The sequence below is a fragment of the Colletotrichum spaethianum genome (assembly GCF_022836535.1).
Source record: "Colletotrichum spaethianum MAFF 239500 DNA, contig13, whole genome shotgun sequence".
NCBI classification, from domain to species: domain Eukaryota; kingdom Fungi; phylum Ascomycota; class Sordariomycetes; order Glomerellales; family Glomerellaceae; genus Colletotrichum; species Colletotrichum spaethianum.
Window position 1 is genome coordinate 857,020 of NW_026054783.1, and position 16,987 is coordinate 874,006.

Sequence of the window (16,987 nt, forward strand, 5' to 3'; positions counted from 1 at the left end):
GAGTATGAGATTGTGAATAGAGCCCCCGAGAGATATTCGGCGGTTACTAATATTGTTATGGCGAGCGCCAAGTGGAATGTGAGAACCGGATTGCGCCAAGACTAAGCGACGCCGTAATCCATGATGGTAGTATCGAGGGAAGCTTGGCAGCAGGGTGGGAAGGAGTATGAACGCCCGCAGTTTCTTTTCTCCCTTCTGGAGTACTGGTGTATTGATTGACGGGCCGAATTCCATCAAGGACTAACCCACAGGTTCGATTGTTTTCCTCTAGAGGGTTGAGGCGGTCGCTGCGAAGAGACCGATGGACGTTGTACATTCGTAGTGGCCTCTTCCTCCATCTGCGAACCAAATGCGGACTCGACTGTCATGGCCATGCCGCCGACCTGGGTGCCTGTACCTAACCGATGATACAGTGTGACGACTTCGAGACTCCCTGCCGACTTCTTCAGCTTATCTGCCGATGCCAGCTACCACTCGCGTCAAGCTAGGATATTTTGCCCCTTAGTGGCAACCAGACGTGGGGAACTACCGAGAAACAAACTAAGCCCCCTTTGCCGTTCTGCGTCCTTTCACCCCTTTAAAGGAGTGGGGATTTTGCTTGACTTCCCAGCGCAGCCTTTTTCAATGGTCAAAGCCAGTCTTTCACTGTAACCAATGGCCAAAGCTTAGCTGACCTTAATTGGATGACTTCATCCCGCAAACATCGTGTGGGCGGTGTTCATGCAAGGGTCGGCACAGTCCTGATTCGGGCCCGATGTCGACTGCGCCGGCAGCGGACTAGGAATTTCAACTACATGCAGGTATCTTTTGCAGTTACCATCAATCTACAAATGGAAACTGTGGGATAGGTTGATACCGGGAAAACCAGGGGCGAAGAAGGTGGATCACCGCCTTGTTCTGATCTGGCAGGACGTTGTCAATAGCATCGGGGAGGACATGGGCTTGCCAACGTCATTGGGTGTTTTGTGGGCATAGCAAGGCCTGAAGCGATGAAATTGAGGAATGCTAGTTCACGGAGTGCTCCGGGACCGAATGGATATTTCAGGTGTGCTGGATACCGGGATCCGGTAAGGTGGGCGTGGAGACCCGTTTCCTATATCCACAAGGCGACGGGATGAGAGTGATTTGCCCGGCTGCCTGTGCGCTTCGGAGAGACGCCGGGTTGGCGTTCAACATAGCCTCAGAAATGGGACCTTTGATGGGGAGAGCGGGAGATAGTCCGAAACAATCCCTGAGATGAGAGGAAGATAACAGGCAGGTCCCAAGGGCTGGGCACATGGGAGCAGCAATGGCGGTCCAACGACCTTGTAAGATTGTGGCCGAAACCCCCAAAGCGGTGGTTACGTTACAAGGGACAAGAAAAGGGGAACGGCGTTGAAAGGGCTGCTTTGCGAGTTCAGATGACAGCCGTCGTACAGACTATTAGACAACTGACTACGACATGGTGGATGAATAAAGCTAGGTAGAGACAGGCTTTCCTACGATGATGGAAGGTTTCGGTCTCGGTCGCGGTGGGGCCGATGAGCCTGCCTCCGACGAGACTCATGTTGAACAGCAATTGGCTTGGTAGATTAGTGTACACCCATTCCCGCCCCCTCAGAACGCAACCACCACCATGGGAGTCATGAGAGACAACACTCGAAAGCATGGGGCGGGGCGATTCCCCTGGTAATCTTCCTTGAAAAATTGTTTTGGGCGAGTTGTTTCTTGGCGTTAATCAACATCCAGCACCGGACTGGGTTGTTAGCTGCGGCAATCCGTCCCATTGTGCACATGGCGATGACTTTGGGGTCTTGGCAACTCCGCCTTACAGACCGTCGCCACCAAAAACACTGAAGACCCGCAATTTGCTTTGGATCCGTGCTCAGCGAGCACGTCCTGTGATTGTAGACACAAGTTATGATCTAAGTGGGATCACAATCTTTGGTTGGAGTGTGTTCGCTGTCTGCCAGTTGTCATAGACTAAGCCAAAGCGTATTCCTTGCTCGAAAAACCTGGTCGTGGGGTTTCCATCACCGATACCACGTAGCTTAATCTCTTTCCGCCGTCGGTAACGACCTCCGATTGGATCGCATGAAGCTAACCGTTGAATTTGGCTGTCTACCGTTGAGCTGTCACGCTATTAGATCCACGTCCCAGGAGTTCAGAGTAGCACCGCCAAGATACTTGGCCTCTTATGGCACTTGTGTGCGGTCATAGGGGGCGCCTGACTTCCCCTTTCTGCAGACTGCTCCTGCTCTTGCACTGTCCAAGTGTTTCATCCTGCAAGTTGTGTCTGCCCTTGCATGCAATGTCGATTGCAGAAGATAGTCAGGCACCGCCCCCAGCGATTCAACTGCAAGGAAGGGGAATCCGTGTGTTCCAACGCCAACGCCGGTACGCGGAGCAAATCTGCAGATTGACTCCATCATCTTCAACAAGCATCATACATAGGCAAGAATGCAGGCATCTACCAAGTCCGCCTTTGGTACATCCACCAATGATCCATCGATCCCCATTTAGTCCGTCCATTCTTTGGCCGCTGCTTCGGGGTGTTTCCCCTGTTTGGCTCCGCGCCAGCACCGTAAACAATGACTCTTGGAGTGTTTAACTGGGTTATCTGTTGAGTCGTGAAGTCACGAAGGGGAAAGCACGAGCTTCTTGCTCTTGACAAAGAATAGCAGGGCCTGGAATATCTGCCTGTCGAAGGTCTATATATAAGTACTCGTCTTGTCCGACCTTCTCGGACTCGGAATTCCTGCCCATCACTCACATTCTTTCAACCTTAAACCAACTACTACGTTCATTCTTTGCCCACCTGTGCATATAGAACCCTTTCAAAATGCAGATTCTCAAGTTCGGCCTGGTGCCCCTGCTGGCTGCCCTCCCTGGCGCCCTTGCCTGTAACGGCTACACCGGTGGTGTCCCCAAGGCCACCGGCACCGTCACCTCCAAATCTTACATTGAGATCAAGTCTGGTCAGGTCTACGACGGAAAATGGCAACGCTTCGATCGTGGATCTGGTGCTTGCGGTGGCCAGTCTGAGGGTGGTGAGTACTTCTATTCGACGCACACCATCCCAAAACCCATTCCCTAACATTTTGACTCCACTTAGACTACAAGGACGCTGTCTTCTACATCCAGGCCGGCGGTACCCTAAAGAACGCCATTATTGGCAAGAATCAGGCCGAGGGTGTCCACTGCAACGGACACTGCACTCTCGAGTTCGTCTGGTTCGAGGATGTTTGCGAGGACGCCATATCTATCAAGAATGACAAGGCTGGCACTCAGTCCTGGATTATCGGTGGCGGTGCCTACCATGCCTCCGATAAGGTCATCCAGCACAATGGCTGCGGAACCGTCAACGTGATCAACTACTACGTTGAAGACTATGGAAAGCTCTACCGCTCTTGCGGCAACGTAAGTCAATTCTCACATCATAGTCCCCGGAGGACATGCCACTGACAGAGCACCCAATAGTGCAAGTCTCAATGCAAGCGTAACGTCTACATGGAGGGTGTCACCGCCAAGAAAGGTGGTGAGCTCGCCGGAATCAACCTCACTTTCAAGGACACTGCCACCCTCAAGAACGTCTGCGCCGACGCCAAGACCAAATGTCAGATGTACAACGGCTGCGCTGGTGGTTGTGAGCCCTCCAAGGCCGGTACCTGCTCTGGCTAAGAGCCTCCAAACGACCTTCTTTTCGAACACTTGCTCTCATTGGCCTACTGATGGATAGAAGTGACGGACTGTCGAGAAGATCCTTTCACGCCGACAGAAAAGCGGCGTGGGAGAGTCTGTATCACATCATAAAAACTTGAGCGCATCAATTCTTGTATCCCTGGCAAGACCGGAACTGTTTCAACTTCTTGTACATACACATCATTGGGAAACCCCGTACATATAAATTAGGTTATTCACACTAGATGCCTGCTGCTATGATTCGACGTTGAAAGAACATTGCTTCTTGTTGTGGTACAATACTTGCCTTCGAATAGGTTGAAGTATGGAGATCACCAAGAGTAAATCAAGTTGATCGCATTCTACTGCACGTTCCTTTGTAAGCGAGTCGGTACACCATTTTGGTAGAGAAAACTCAAGAATTTCACAGACGGATTCCGTCCATGTTGTGTTCCAGTTCATTCTATCTGGGCCATGTCATGGCCAGATGCTTACAGGGCCGATTATATAAGAGTTTTGCTGGGATGCCGGATATATAGCCGAAACCCCAACTGGAGCCTCCAACTCGATGAGCTAGTGTTCAAGCATGTGAAAAATCGGTACCGGAGTGGTTCCTGGTTGGTAACAATGCCTTCTTACAATCTTGGGTGTCATTTCCAACAGATGAGACCTAGTGGACGCCGCGAAGCTAGTTCGGTTATGACGTGAGACGCCGACGTTGCCTAGGCCTAGTGTTGCCCTTCATTATATCAACATCACGGTCCGCCACGTTCTAAATTGAGGATGCAGTGCACCAAGGGCTGGCATAAATGAGCTGTAGCAATACCGAGAAACATCATTAACCCCATACAAGCCAAACACGGCCCGCTTGTTTCGTTCTCCCAAGTTGTTTCTCTTATGCTGTCCATCGATGTAATCCTTCCCTTATCCCTTGCCACTTCGCATTTCCATGGCCCCATTAGTATTAAGCTTCTTTGTTCCATAGCTTACTAAATCGTTACCGCTGTATCCCAAAGAAAGCCAAAGTCATAGCTTTGATCGTGGCTTTCGAGTGTCACTGAGGCGGCGCTGAGATGGCGGCCTCAGGTACCGAATTTGTCAATCAACAGTTTTCAGACGACAGAAGCATGACGACTTGATGGGAACATCGGCCACAGCCAATGCCAAGTTCAATTGCGGCTTGAGGATCTTGGCCTCGTCATTGCGTCCAAGCTTCACCAGACATTCGTAAAACCCGTGCAGACCCCAAACATTGTTGGGATGCCTCAGTGCCCGGGGAAGGGTCTCGTCGATTCCGAGGTCTGCGCTGTAGACGTCCGCTGCTTCCTCTACACGCCTTTGCTCCAAGAGCAATGCGCCGAGGGCGTGCCGTGCCGGCTGCATCCAGCCCCATGGTTCGTCGTAGGGCAAGGCGTCATCTCTCTCCACGGCCTTACGTAGGTGTGTGAATGCAATATCGTATTCGCCCTTCCGATAGGCCAGCTCGCCGTCCAACATGGTCTCTGCAATTGCAAGAATCTCCTGGCAGGAATTGTTGAAGACTGAGCGAGATGCGGGCACCCGCTCCAATGCTTTAGCGAACAGAATACGCTGTTTCTCTGCCTCCTCCACCCTGCCTTGCACAGCGAATGCAATTCCCTTGGCATAATGCGTCATGGCTGTCGTTGCGCAGTAAAGCTTGGAATCCCGGGGAAGTTCGAGGGCGTGTATGTCATTCCATCGGCCGAATCGAATGAGTGCGTGCATTCGCATGCCAAGGAAACCCTCTAGCCAGTCTGCCATGGGCGGCGACTGGACTCGCAAGAGATCCTCAGATATGGTGGATTCGAGTTCCTCAACCGTCTCGAGGGCTACTTTGGATTGACCGCATAGCATGGCGGCATACAGCCTGAAATGGTAGTCATGAGAACGATACAAGGTATAGAAGTTGATGGGACCTTCGCGGGCAAGAAACTTGGAGTCAGCACGAATAGCATCAGAATTAGAAGCTATGGCGCGACGGTATTGCCCACAGATAATGTCGAGATGAGTGGGCATATGCTCCAGGTGTCCCGCGTCTGGTACGAGTCCGCGTAGATTGTCAGCTATCGTAAGGGCGGCTTCAGGAGTTGGTGACATTTCCATGAGGTGGATGTATAAATGAAGGAGGCCTGGGTGCTGTAGAGAGCCTCTCAGCCTGAAAGTGCGATCCATCACATCCTTGATTTCTAACGTTCTGGCACCAGGGGTAGGTTTTCCGGTTTTGTAGTTCCACAATTTCCAAGGCGTGACGTTCATTGTGGCATCAGTCCAGAGGGCAACTACATCAAGGTCGTCCGGGTAAGCTTGGAGCACCGCGTCCATAGCCTGAGCGTAGTCCTGATTCCATTTCGAACAATCTTTGGCGGGCACTGGTTGCGGATATCGGCAGATCAGAGCGTTGATGAGAGCGGTCTCGACAGGCATCGCCTTGGCAGAGTGCCCCTTTGCCTGCATGATAGTGTGGTGAGCGCGCTTGGTAGTATCCGCGAGGTCTTCTCCGTCAAAGACCTTCCAAGGCTTATTATAGTTAGGTCCCAAGACGAACGCGAGTCCCCAGTAAGCCATGGCGCAGAATGGATCATGATCAATGGCTCGCTGAAAACACCTTGCTGACTCCTCGTGATTGAAGGCATACGCCCAAGTCAGGCCGCGGTTGAACCAGATTTGGGCATCTGTGCTTGTGGTGCTAATGGGACGGTAAAACGTGCCGAGGTTGTAGGGATAGGACTGATCAATATGCGAGCGGACGGCGGACGATAAACCCTTGCTTCTCATTTTCGAATAACTTGCTGCTAAATTACCGGTGATATATGTTTCTTTTGTTGTAATGTTGACTGGCCCGGGGGCAAAGTTTCGGAGCGTTGTTGGGGTTGGAGTCGATTGGTTGAGACATCTGCTGTCATTGATGTATTAGTGGATTTCGGTGCCGGACTATCGTTTCACCGCCAGCCTTTTCACGTCTTGAACCTAAAACTATACTCCTAGAAACATTACTGAAACCCTGGTAAGTCTAAGCACTGGTATGCATATAATAGTCCAAGCAATCTTACCACCGTAGGCTCTACCATTGGCATCGTTGTACAGCAAGTCATCGGATCAACGATCGAACGATCCTCCACAGCTTTGATGTCACACGCGGCAACGCACGACGGAAAACATCGGCTTTGTCAGAAGGCCACGATGCTAATATTTGCGACCGATTATCATAGACCGTATTAAGAGGAACGGAAATAGAAAAATAATAGCGTAGAACTCAATCGCAGTGTCTCTTTGTCTTGCTGATATAGATATTTATACTGATTTGAGGAGAAGCCGGATAACCTCCCTGAAGCCAACAACCTCAGTCAGAGTTGAAACGCGAGAATCCTGTTTCCAATTACCACAAACATAAGAATATAAAATCGAAAACGAAGAAAAAACTAAAAGATACCCGATTTGGGATTGGACCTGAAAGAAAACCATGAAGACCACTGGAGTTCAGTCGGCCCTGCAATTCATCCGCCCCATAACAACTCGTACCTATTATGTCAAGATTGATACGATATGGGTGTCTAAAGCCCGCCTCGTGTCTCATAAGAATCAGAGCGGCATCCGCTTCTCATTGAGGCCCCGCGCCCCAGACAGACTTCTACTTTACCCGGAGCTTTATTGCTTGGCAAAAGCTTCGAATGAGGTCTTGGTCACAAGTTTAGGACAATGGCAATTATAATCATAAGTTGGGTCCAAAGTGTTGAGTGAACGCATGAGGTTATCAAATAAACACTGATTGCACAACTACCAGCGTTGAAGCGCGTACCAATGTTCAAAACCTGTGCTGAAGTGGTTTGCATTGGTTAATGATTAGGAATAATACTAGAAAGTTACACAGTCATGTGCATCAGGCCGCATGATGGTGGGATCCTGGGCCAACTTCAATCTCGGTCACGACGCCACCAGTTGTTGTCGGTCCTTCGTACCCCTTTCTCGCTCCCAACAGCCACCACAAAGCAACGAAAACTGTGAGACCTCCCCAGATCAAACAAGCATAGTTCATAGACTGTGCATCGGTGGGGAGTGCGTAAGGGAAACAGTAGATAACAAACCAAACCAGCATGTATGCGCAGGCGATGCCATTGACGGCAAAGCCAATCCACCCACGCATATGAAAGGGCCCATAAGCCACCCTAGTCCGACCTGCCAAGAGGTTGGGCAAAATGGCGGCAAGATAGGAGCTGCTGGAAAGAAGGATGAAACTTCCAACAAAGGCGTTGAAAGCAGTAGTACTGCCGACGTAGATCGCCCCAAGGACTGTTACCAACACAGCCGACAAGACAGTAGACCACATTGGCATCCCTAGTTTGTGATTCACCTTTCCCAAAACTTCAGGTCGGGGGCTTGCACCATCACGAGCAAGCGCCCAAAGTGTACGACCACAGGTGATGTACAATCCTATCAGTGTCAAGCCAATGCAGATGAGTACTAGGGCGAGTAAACCAGTCGCGCTAGCAGCAGATCCGGTGGCCTGGCGGTAAATCTCGGCGATTGGATATGGGGACTCGAGGAGGGCATCGTAATCATTGATGGCGTACATGATGGTGACCAGATAGCAGAAGCCAGTAATGAATCCGATACTCAGTTGCAACCCGAGGGCGATGGGAACGTTACGCTGAGGGTTCGGAATCTCCTCCGCCAGATGCGTTGTGGCATCAACAGCACCAACGCTGAAAGCTCCATTAAGCATGCCGGCAACAAAAACGAACCCGTTTGGATATCCGATGTCGGCGGTCCACTCAGTCCAGACAAACGAGGAGGAGGCATGAGGCGGCCGGCCGTCGCGGCCAGGCATGACAGCGACAACAATGATTGTGATCAGGAAACCAGCAAGAATCGCAAAAACCCCAAAGTCATTGATCCGTGGCATGGCACTGTTAGCCAGGCAAACCATGGCGCAGGCAAGCCACGTTGCGATGATGTAGACGATAAAGACGTGCCAAGGCTTCCCCTCGAACCCCGCGTGGTTGAGCGCATACATCTGCACGACCGTGTTCCCAAAAATCGATGCCATGCTGGCGGCACCGAGAACCCAAGCCAGGTAGTTCCACCATCCGGCGAAGAAGCCGACAACCCGTCCCCATCGGCGACCAGGTGTAACGGATGCCCAGTGGTAGACTCCTGCAGACGAAGGAATGGCACTCGCTAGCTCCGCAATGCTGGCGGCGACAGTCCAGTAGCAGATGGACACGGCAATGAACTCGTAGAGCACACCCGGAGGACCGCCGTTGAAGATAGCGACGAGGATGGAGCCGCCTGTCGCAGGCCAAACGTTACCCACCACGAGACCGACGCCCGCAAGGGAGAGGAGACTGAAATTCCGCTCAAGCTCCTGGACGTGACCTGATGCGTTGATCGCGACATCGTGCTGATCGGCCGAGCGTGCCTTGTTGATGTTGGCGACACCGGCGTCGCCTTCACCATCGCCGTTTGTTTTGGTGTCGCGATCCATCTTGGCGTCCGCTGAGTGTCAGGTTGCTGAGATAGAATTGGGGCTCAACGGGAAAGTTTGGGGGAGAAAGTGTCAATGGACCTGCCTACATAGATAGACATTGGAATGCGACCGGCCCGGTTCTGGCTTAGCATACCCTGGACGCAGTCGTCGCAGTATCCAGATGGCAGACCATATCAGCACCCATTAGCATCCTTAATACTGTATACTTATCGCCGCCGGCGCCCCTAGCTGGATAAAGCCCAATCGCCGACGGCCTTGAGGCTAGCATTTGTGCAATGGTGTGACTTTGTCGCGGGTAACCATACCTTTTGCTATCGATATCGCCACTAGCCTCTGAATATCCCTGGCAGATATCCTAGGCAGGGGGCAGAACGGCTGGCCACTGAAACTCCAGACCCTTATCCAGAAATACAGTTGGCCCCTCACTAAGTGCAAGTCCCCCATAACGTTAAGCTCGAGGCCAGTGCTTTCCAATTCTGGGAATGACTCTAGCCAAGGATCCAAGATATCAGACCGGAACTAGTTGTCCTTGTTGATTCTGTTACGTACTTTGATACGCGAAGCCTCTCACCCCGCAAAGTTGATGAAACAAACGTTGACAAGGGAATGGGATCCATCAATTGCGGCCCCGGTTCCGGAACGGACCTCAGTTACCGGTTCGACCCACTGATTGCATGGGTAGAGAGAAAATCTTACGCGAGAGCTTGACCAACAATGCGGGGGAATACTCAGTGATGTTAGAGGTCGGTAAGTTTGGATTAAGGTAATTATTTACAAGTGCCTTACCTCCTAAACCGCAGCGTGTTTCAATCATTGCTCATGATGTCTTCACAGCAAAGTTCGTTTGCATTTCCAACAAAGTCTAATGACATATAACCGAGAGAGAGAGAATGGAGAAAACTACGGGAAGATGCTAAAGCGAAGTAAATCAGTACCGCGTACTACTGAGCATTATTCTCCAACGCCTTCTTCCTGATTCCTTTCTCCGGCTTACTCGTCAGAGTCGAGCGTGACAATGATCTCCATTTCAGTTGCTTTCCTCCAGTTGAAGTCCGATGGCAAACCCCAAGCTTTCGTAGCGGAGCCGGTCTGCAAGGCCCCCTAAAGCCGTAGACCGCAACCAGCTCACCCCCCACCCTCTAACTAGGACCGTGGGTCCGGAATACCCAGATACAATGGCGTAATAATGATGGTTTGTTCTTGTTGGATATCCATTCCAGTATCGACTTTCAATTTTTGGGGGTACAAATGTACTTTTACTCTTCTTTAGATTCCATAGCACGTCTCCTGCCTTTTCCCAAAAATTCCTCATGAAAGCGAAGTCGATTAACTCTCAGTGAAGGTTACCTTTGAAAAACTATTGCGACTCTTCGAAGTCCTTGTTTCATGCTTTCAGTCAGTGAAAGACTGGTTATCCGTTGTCAGTCCCTACAAAGTCAACCAAGAAGCCGTATTCGTTGACATCTGGCTGACGTGCGTGGGATGGTCTATTTTCTTTAATTTGAAGAATGGCTTAGGGCATTATTCTTATTGTATTTTGTCGGACCAGGGCTAAATTTTCATCGAGTGTTTTAGGTGGCGCTGGATAACCCTTGTCTTAGAAAGGCATAACGTTGGGTAAGAAAAGTGACATAGGCATGGGCTTTCGCAGATTAATTATAATTCATAGGAACAGAGCCTTTGTTGTTTAGGGTTACAATACCTAAAAGGAACTCGCATGTGTACTAAACAAGTATTTACACGGTATGTGGTCATGCCTAGTGACTTGAAGGACAAGACACATAGTGAGGTAGACTAGATTTCCCAGGCGTACTTGATTACTACAATACACTACGCACCAAGAAAGCATTCAAAGAGAAACATCATTTGTTACTTGGACACAGCAGTCTGCGTAGGATAGACCCGGATGGGAGTAGTGATAGGTTCAGGAGGGTTGAGACCAATGGGCACCTCGTAGCCTTTGGGCGGGTGCAGGGCATCGGGCACCTCGATAATGTTGCGGTAGTAGTCAGGCAGACGCGAGCCGTACCACAAGCGGGCAATAGCGGGCAGCACGGTGCGGTAGCCACCTCCGAATATGTTAAGGTTCGGGGCAACATAGAGATGCGAGGTGGTGGAGGCGTTGCTGAACACGCCACCGCAGCTCTGGTTCCAGTAGTAGTTGATGAAGCTGTCACCGGCAATTTTGGTGCTCCAAGTGCGAATTATGTCTCCCGTCTTGCAGCCAACAAAGCTCCAAACATTGGCACCGACATCCCATCGACCCAGGGTGTGCAGTTTCCAATTTGCCTGGACCGACGACAGCTCACTGTAGTGGTTGTAGTAGGCGCTGTCGACGGTACCGACCAAGTTGCTGGGCACCGCTGAGCCGAGGAGGATACCGGCTACGTGGTTACGGGCCGTTGGGTTCTGACCGTTGGCCTGCCAAGTAATGTAGACGAGCGTCTTTCCGTCGTTGAAGTTGGGGTTCTTGAGGAGCGGCTCAACGAAGCCACGGGTCCAACTGCAAGATACGCTAATGTTGGTATCGTGCCCGTTGTTGTACAGGTTAGGTGTAACAAACAGCCACTGAGGCAGACGGTTTTGGTTAAGGTCTTCGTAAAAGAGCGTTAAGTTCTTGAGCTTTGCCAGGCGGTCAGGGTTCAGAGAGACCGAGTCGAAGCGCACAAGCAAGTTATGCTTGCGCGAATAGTTGCCTTCCACAGGGTTGTTGTACTCGTAGCCCTCGAAACCTGTGTAAGGTAGGCCCTCGTTGTAGTCGCCCCAGCTGATTCCCTTGTCTTCGAGCAGGTCGACGATGGTGGACACGTTTTTGTCAACCAGAAGAAAAGAATCACTGTTGGTGCCGAAATAGTCACCACTGGCTGGAGCCACGTAGTTGGGCTGACTGGGAGCTGCTACGCCGTAGAGGTTGGATAGCAAAATACCCTGGCTTATAAGGGCCTGGCAGTTGGGGTCGGCGGTCGCGTTCTCATATGCTGTTGTCTCAAGGTAGATCTGCGCGATGCGGTTAAAGACTTTGCCCTTGACGTTGGACACGGGCGACTCCGTCTTAGCAGTCGCTGCCGCCGCCGCCACAGCTGCACTAGCTGTTGATGTGTACTGGATGTCAGCGGCCGTGTAGACTGGTGTGGCCGTAGCTGATGATGAACAATCCCCATTGCCGTAGCCGTGGCCGTTTCCGTAATTGCCGTTCCCATTCCACCCAGGAGCGCCAGTAGCCATGCCCGCGGTGACAAGGAATCCAATTATGCGAACCATCTTGAACTTCTCGAGAGGACCGTTGAAGTTTGTGTGACAGAGAGGGTTGATTCTTATGGAAGTGTAATTATCTACAAGGAAGGGAGTATAAGATGCGGACGAAAAGAAGAATAAAAGCGCCAAGATGGCGACGACGGCTTTCATATATACTTGTTCATGCCTCGCTGTCTTGCCTCTTCACGGCTGTGAAACTTTGGCCACGTAGCCATGGAAGCTGTGTTCCCCGTGTAAGCCATGCTGGCCACGCTGACTATGCTGGCCATGTTGCTCATGTGGACATGTTAGTTGCCCATGTGGTCATATTAGCCAGATTTTCAATGTCACTCATATGCTAATACTTATCGTTGCTGCCCTCCCGATTGTACCTGTGCCTGACTGGGCGAATTGTCTCTAATCTGAACACTTTACCTGTTAGCTAGTGTGGAAATTTAAACTACTGCTAAGGCTCGTTTTTGAACGGCAGAAGATGATTCCGAACTCAACAAACAGAAAGCCTGGGAATCTCTCCCCTCACACGGATGCGCCAAACAGTGATCGTCGTTTGAATAGAGTTGAGCTTTTTGCCTGCCACTTGAACGGACCCCTTTGATTCTCTATACAATGGAACGAAGTGCGTCGCTTTTCACGTCCGAGCAATCTTCGGCTTTACCTTCATGTATAGTCCAGGACCACGGCATTGGTAAGCACTGTATCTTTACCAATCGGAAAATAAGCCCGCATGCAAAGCTTAACCCCCCGCAGACGTTGCCAGGTTGGGATTAGCTCAGGGGTCTTATTGTTTAGTTGTATCATCGTTCTGCTCACGTTACTCACTGAAGTCATCACTTGGGCAGACTAAAAGAGGCTAGATGTAACTAGATGTAAGTGCTTAGGGCGTGAGCATCTAGGTGGCTGACTACGTGTTACTAGTGTAAAATTGTGTGATGCAACTAGATACAGCGTGAGATCTGATGAGACTTACTGGACTGAACTATCTTAGCGTAATCTGGAGTAAGCTGTAACATGCAATGAGACTTGCTCTGATGAATCGGGACAAAGACCAAAACATGCAAGTGTCTAGGCAGGGGAACTCCACAACGAATCGTGCCAAATTGAGGCACTTGTATTTAAAATAACATCTCAAATAGTTATTTGAGAAAATCGTTACATCTTGCGAGTCATTTGGAGGAAACATCTACATGGGCCTTCATCTTGATCGAGACAGCCGAAATATTAAATGCCTTACGAGAATGGTTGGAGCTGACTTGTTCACAACTTATCCTTAGCCCATTCAAGAAACTGTGAGATCCCGGAAGTGTAACATTCAAGCGATAGCAATGATAGCTATCTCCAAAGTTGGGTGCGTTATGAACTAAGACAATGTCTCTGGGAGGGGGTAACCTTCTATCAGGGCTTACTTGAAGATCGGCGAACAGAAAACCGAGCATTAGTGAAGTATCTTGAGCACGTACAGTCCTGAAGTTGTGTAACTAGAGACTTAGACACGAGTAGTGGTCCGGTAGTGGCACGGGGTTTCGAATGCCATCTTGGTTCCAACAGGCAATTTTTCTCTGTCCATTAAATGTCATCTAAAATCTAAAGTATGCCGCGGCACCTGGTGAATATACACCTCATACAATGCGTCACTGGCTTCAGTAATGCCCTTAAAGAGTTTTGTTTCTTACGTATAGAACAAGCTGGAGATCCTGAGAAAGAAATTAGCAATCAACATAGACGAAGCAGGTGATGTAGAGTTTGTTAAATCGCCGAGAGAGCTTTGATCCACTACGCAAGAAGACAAAACAAAACAGTCCTATGCTATCTTTTGCAAGACCGACCGCAGCATCAGCACTGTTCCAAGAATGTCAAGTCACAAAATTTGATTGACAAGAACGCTCAAAGAACTGAATGGCCGGAACTTTTCTATCAACCCATGGTAAATCTCCCAGTCTCAAAACCCTAGTCGTTTCATGCAACGTCAAGATCAAGATATTCTCGGTTAATTGGAAGCAAAGAACATTTCCCTTCTGGATAACCAAATAGAACTTGTCAACCAAGAGCTAAAAGATGACCTCGCCGGCATACAAAGAATGAAGTTTCCTCACAACGAGCTTTAATTCTAATTAGCCTTTCCCAGCCATACCAAACTTTACCAATCTTTTGTCAAAACCCGAGAAACATGCACTCTTGACGACTGAGGGTTTCCATTTTGAGATCGTTTCTCGTATCCTGCAAAACAACCATCTAAAGAAGCCTACCAAGTAAAAGCGTCATCAGCAAAATTGGTTAAGGTAAAATAAGAAACAGAGATCCCAGGCTAGTGCTATCATGAAGATGAGGAATGCTGCTACAGCTTTAGGTAGCTTATTTTACACCGTTAACCAACAGCAAATATCTGAAATACACAGGTTCCTGACACAAAAGCTCTGTGAGACTCACTAGATAAATTGAATGTGAATGTTATAAGGGAAAGTGTAGAACAGATCGAGTCTACGGCTGTAACTAGGTGGTGCTGATGAACTTCAAGTTATCAGAAATAGTCTAGTACTGTTTAGAAGCTCCTAAGATATTGTCGCTTGAAGGCTTGCAGAGCAATATTGCAAAAATATCATAATGAGTTTATACACAGTCAAACCAAACAAACAGCTTCACTTGAAGAAAACAGCGTATGGACCGCGGCCCTGGTATCGATACCCGGCAACTTTTTCTACGTCCTTAAACCTGGGGGATTACGCTTCTGAGCTAGCCGGAATAGAGAGAGTGGACCAGCCTAAGTTGCTGGTACTTGGTACTGAATTTATGGAGATGGGGCCTAAGTGCGGGGCCTTGTCGTCCTATCATCATCACCGGACTCACAACGTGGTGTTGCATAGGTGCTGATCGCTTTCATCTCCAACTATGCATACCAACCCGGACAAGCCGAACTGGGAGGTATAAATGAGCGAGATGGCTAGCCGTCCTGTCAATGTAGGGCTAGACACTTGCTTTTCATGCTCGCTACCTTCAAAATGCAGTCGTTCGCCACATCGATCACGGTGCTTACCGTTTTGAGTCTTCAATTACCGGGGTCTATGCAGCACGTCAACCCTACGATGTACGAAAGATAATTGACGCTTTCCGTAATCCGCATGATGACCTGACCATTTTATGTGCTCATAGAGGGCTGAGGTACGCTTCCGCTATAGCACAGTGTCTGAGAAAAGGCTTTTTGAACAGGAAATTAGGGCCTGACTCTGAGTAATAGATGGAACGGCACAACGGAGAACTCTCGAGATGCCTATTTCCGGGCTACAGAGGCTGGACTTGAATGTATTGAGACAGACATTCATCTTTCTCAGGATGGGTATTTGCCCATGATTCACGACAACGGCTTAGGACGCACGACGGATGTTGGTGAACAGACTCAGCAACCGGCGTACAATCCGTTTACAGGCAAGGGCTACAATCCGTTGGTCAACCAACAAAGCTTCAAAGGCTTCATTGAGAACCTGCATATACGAGATGAGCAGGGAAGAGTGCACGTTGAAACCGTTCCAACGTTGCCGGATATGGTGCACAGCATCTACGAAACGGGCGCCAATGTTGTGCTGCAGCTTGATTTCAAGGACCAGGCCGCCGTGGAGCCAGCCTACTGGGCGTTGAAGAACCTCACAAATCGGGCCGGGGTGCCTGCAAACGAGTGGTGCATCTACAAGCTGCAAGCGAAGTGGTGGAAAAACCCTGCGGAGTTCGAGAAGCTGGGCTGGGTTCAGGATGCCTTTGCCTCCGGGGTTCAGCTCGCTTACATTCCTGTTTACAACCCCGAAGATGAAGTATCCTGGGATACCCTTGAATCACTAAAGGAATGGGCCAAGACCAACTACACGATCAGTGCCGAGATCGAGGTATATTCCACTGGTGCGCCATTGCAAAATCTTCAGGACTACGTTTTGAACAACGGTACGGAGATGAACACGTTCAAGACGTCTGGAATTTTGTATGTTTTCTCCTCTAAATGCAGAAGCAGCCCGTGTGAATTATCTGGCACAAAGACTGACTACATCGCAGTTACGCGCCTGGAGACTTCGTCGACTTTATCACGTCAAATCGCTCGCGGTTCGACACAGCAAACTACAGTATTCCAGGAGATATTCGAACCCATAACTCTGTTTATGGGTTTCAGGAAAATAAGGCCCCTGTGCTTCTCGACTCGATAGTAGGAAACAAGTCGCTGGATGGACATGATTACCGGAGTGACTTTGACTGGATTCTAAAGCAAGGCTTTCAATGGGTGATCACTGACACTGCGGACTTCTGGGATGCACAGCTGCGAGCTCAAGGATATCGTAATACCAGCTATATGCTGGCTAGCGGAGAAGTCGATGGTGTTTCCAACGGTTGGTACCGACGACGACATTCTCGGGAATTCACTGAGGCGTGAGTAGTAGTGATCAGAACTAACGACCGAATGCGGTGCCGCTCCTGTCAATTATTTTAGGTTTGAATAAACATTTTGACCAGTCTCATCAGTTACTGGACTTTCTCTGCTCCTAGAACCTTTCTGATGACTCGAATAGATGCCGCCCCCCTTTCATTTCTTCA

The 16,987-nt window shown here is 49.7% G+C and overlaps 5 protein-coding genes across 5 annotated transcripts; 2 read left to right on the forward strand and 3 right to left on the reverse strand.

Annotated features, from left to right (window-relative positions):
• Positions 1–2,821: 2,821 nt before the first annotated feature.
• ColSpa_05915 (putative pectate lyase F) lies at positions 2,822–3,660 on the forward strand (the record flags this gene model as incomplete). The annotated part of the gene is made up of 3 exons (XM_049272127.1): positions 2,822–2,923; positions 3,103–3,399; positions 3,460–3,660. The coding sequence occupies 3 exons, from the start codon at positions 2,822–2,824 to the stop codon at positions 3,658–3,660; spliced, it is 600 nt and encodes a 199-aa protein (XP_049128084.1).
• A 1,098-nt stretch (positions 3,661–4,758) lies between these two features.
• ColSpa_05916 (uncharacterized protein) lies at positions 4,759–6,456 on the reverse strand (the record flags this gene model as incomplete). The annotated part of the gene is made up of 1 exon (XM_049272128.1): positions 4,759–6,456. One exon carries the CDS (start codon positions 6,454–6,456, stop codon positions 4,759–4,761), a length of 1,698 nt encoding a protein of 565 aa, XP_049128085.1.
• A 1,102-nt stretch (positions 6,457–7,558) lies between these two features.
• Positions 7,559–9,163, reverse strand: ColSpa_05917 (choline transport protein; the record flags this gene model as incomplete). The annotated part of the gene is made up of 1 exon (XM_049272129.1): positions 7,559–9,163. The coding sequence occupies one exon, from the start codon at positions 9,161–9,163 to the stop codon at positions 7,559–7,561; it is 1,605 nt and encodes a 534-aa protein (XP_049128086.1).
• Positions 9,164–11,035: 1,872 nt separating this feature from the next.
• Positions 11,036–12,427, reverse strand: ColSpa_05918 (acid phosphatase; the record flags this gene model as incomplete). Its single annotated transcript, XM_049272130.1, has 1 exon — positions 11,036–12,427. The coding sequence occupies one exon, from the start codon at positions 12,425–12,427 to the stop codon at positions 11,036–11,038; it is 1,392 nt and encodes a 463-aa protein (XP_049128087.1).
• A 3,332-nt stretch (positions 12,428–15,759) lies between these two features.
• ColSpa_05919 (uncharacterized protein) lies at positions 15,760–16,826 on the forward strand (the record flags this gene model as incomplete). Its single annotated transcript, XM_049272131.1, has 2 exons — positions 15,760–16,382; positions 16,454–16,826. 2 exons carry the CDS (start codon positions 15,760–15,762, stop codon positions 16,824–16,826), a joined length of 996 nt encoding a protein of 331 aa, XP_049128088.1.
• Between the last annotated feature and the right edge of the window lie 161 nt (positions 16,827–16,987).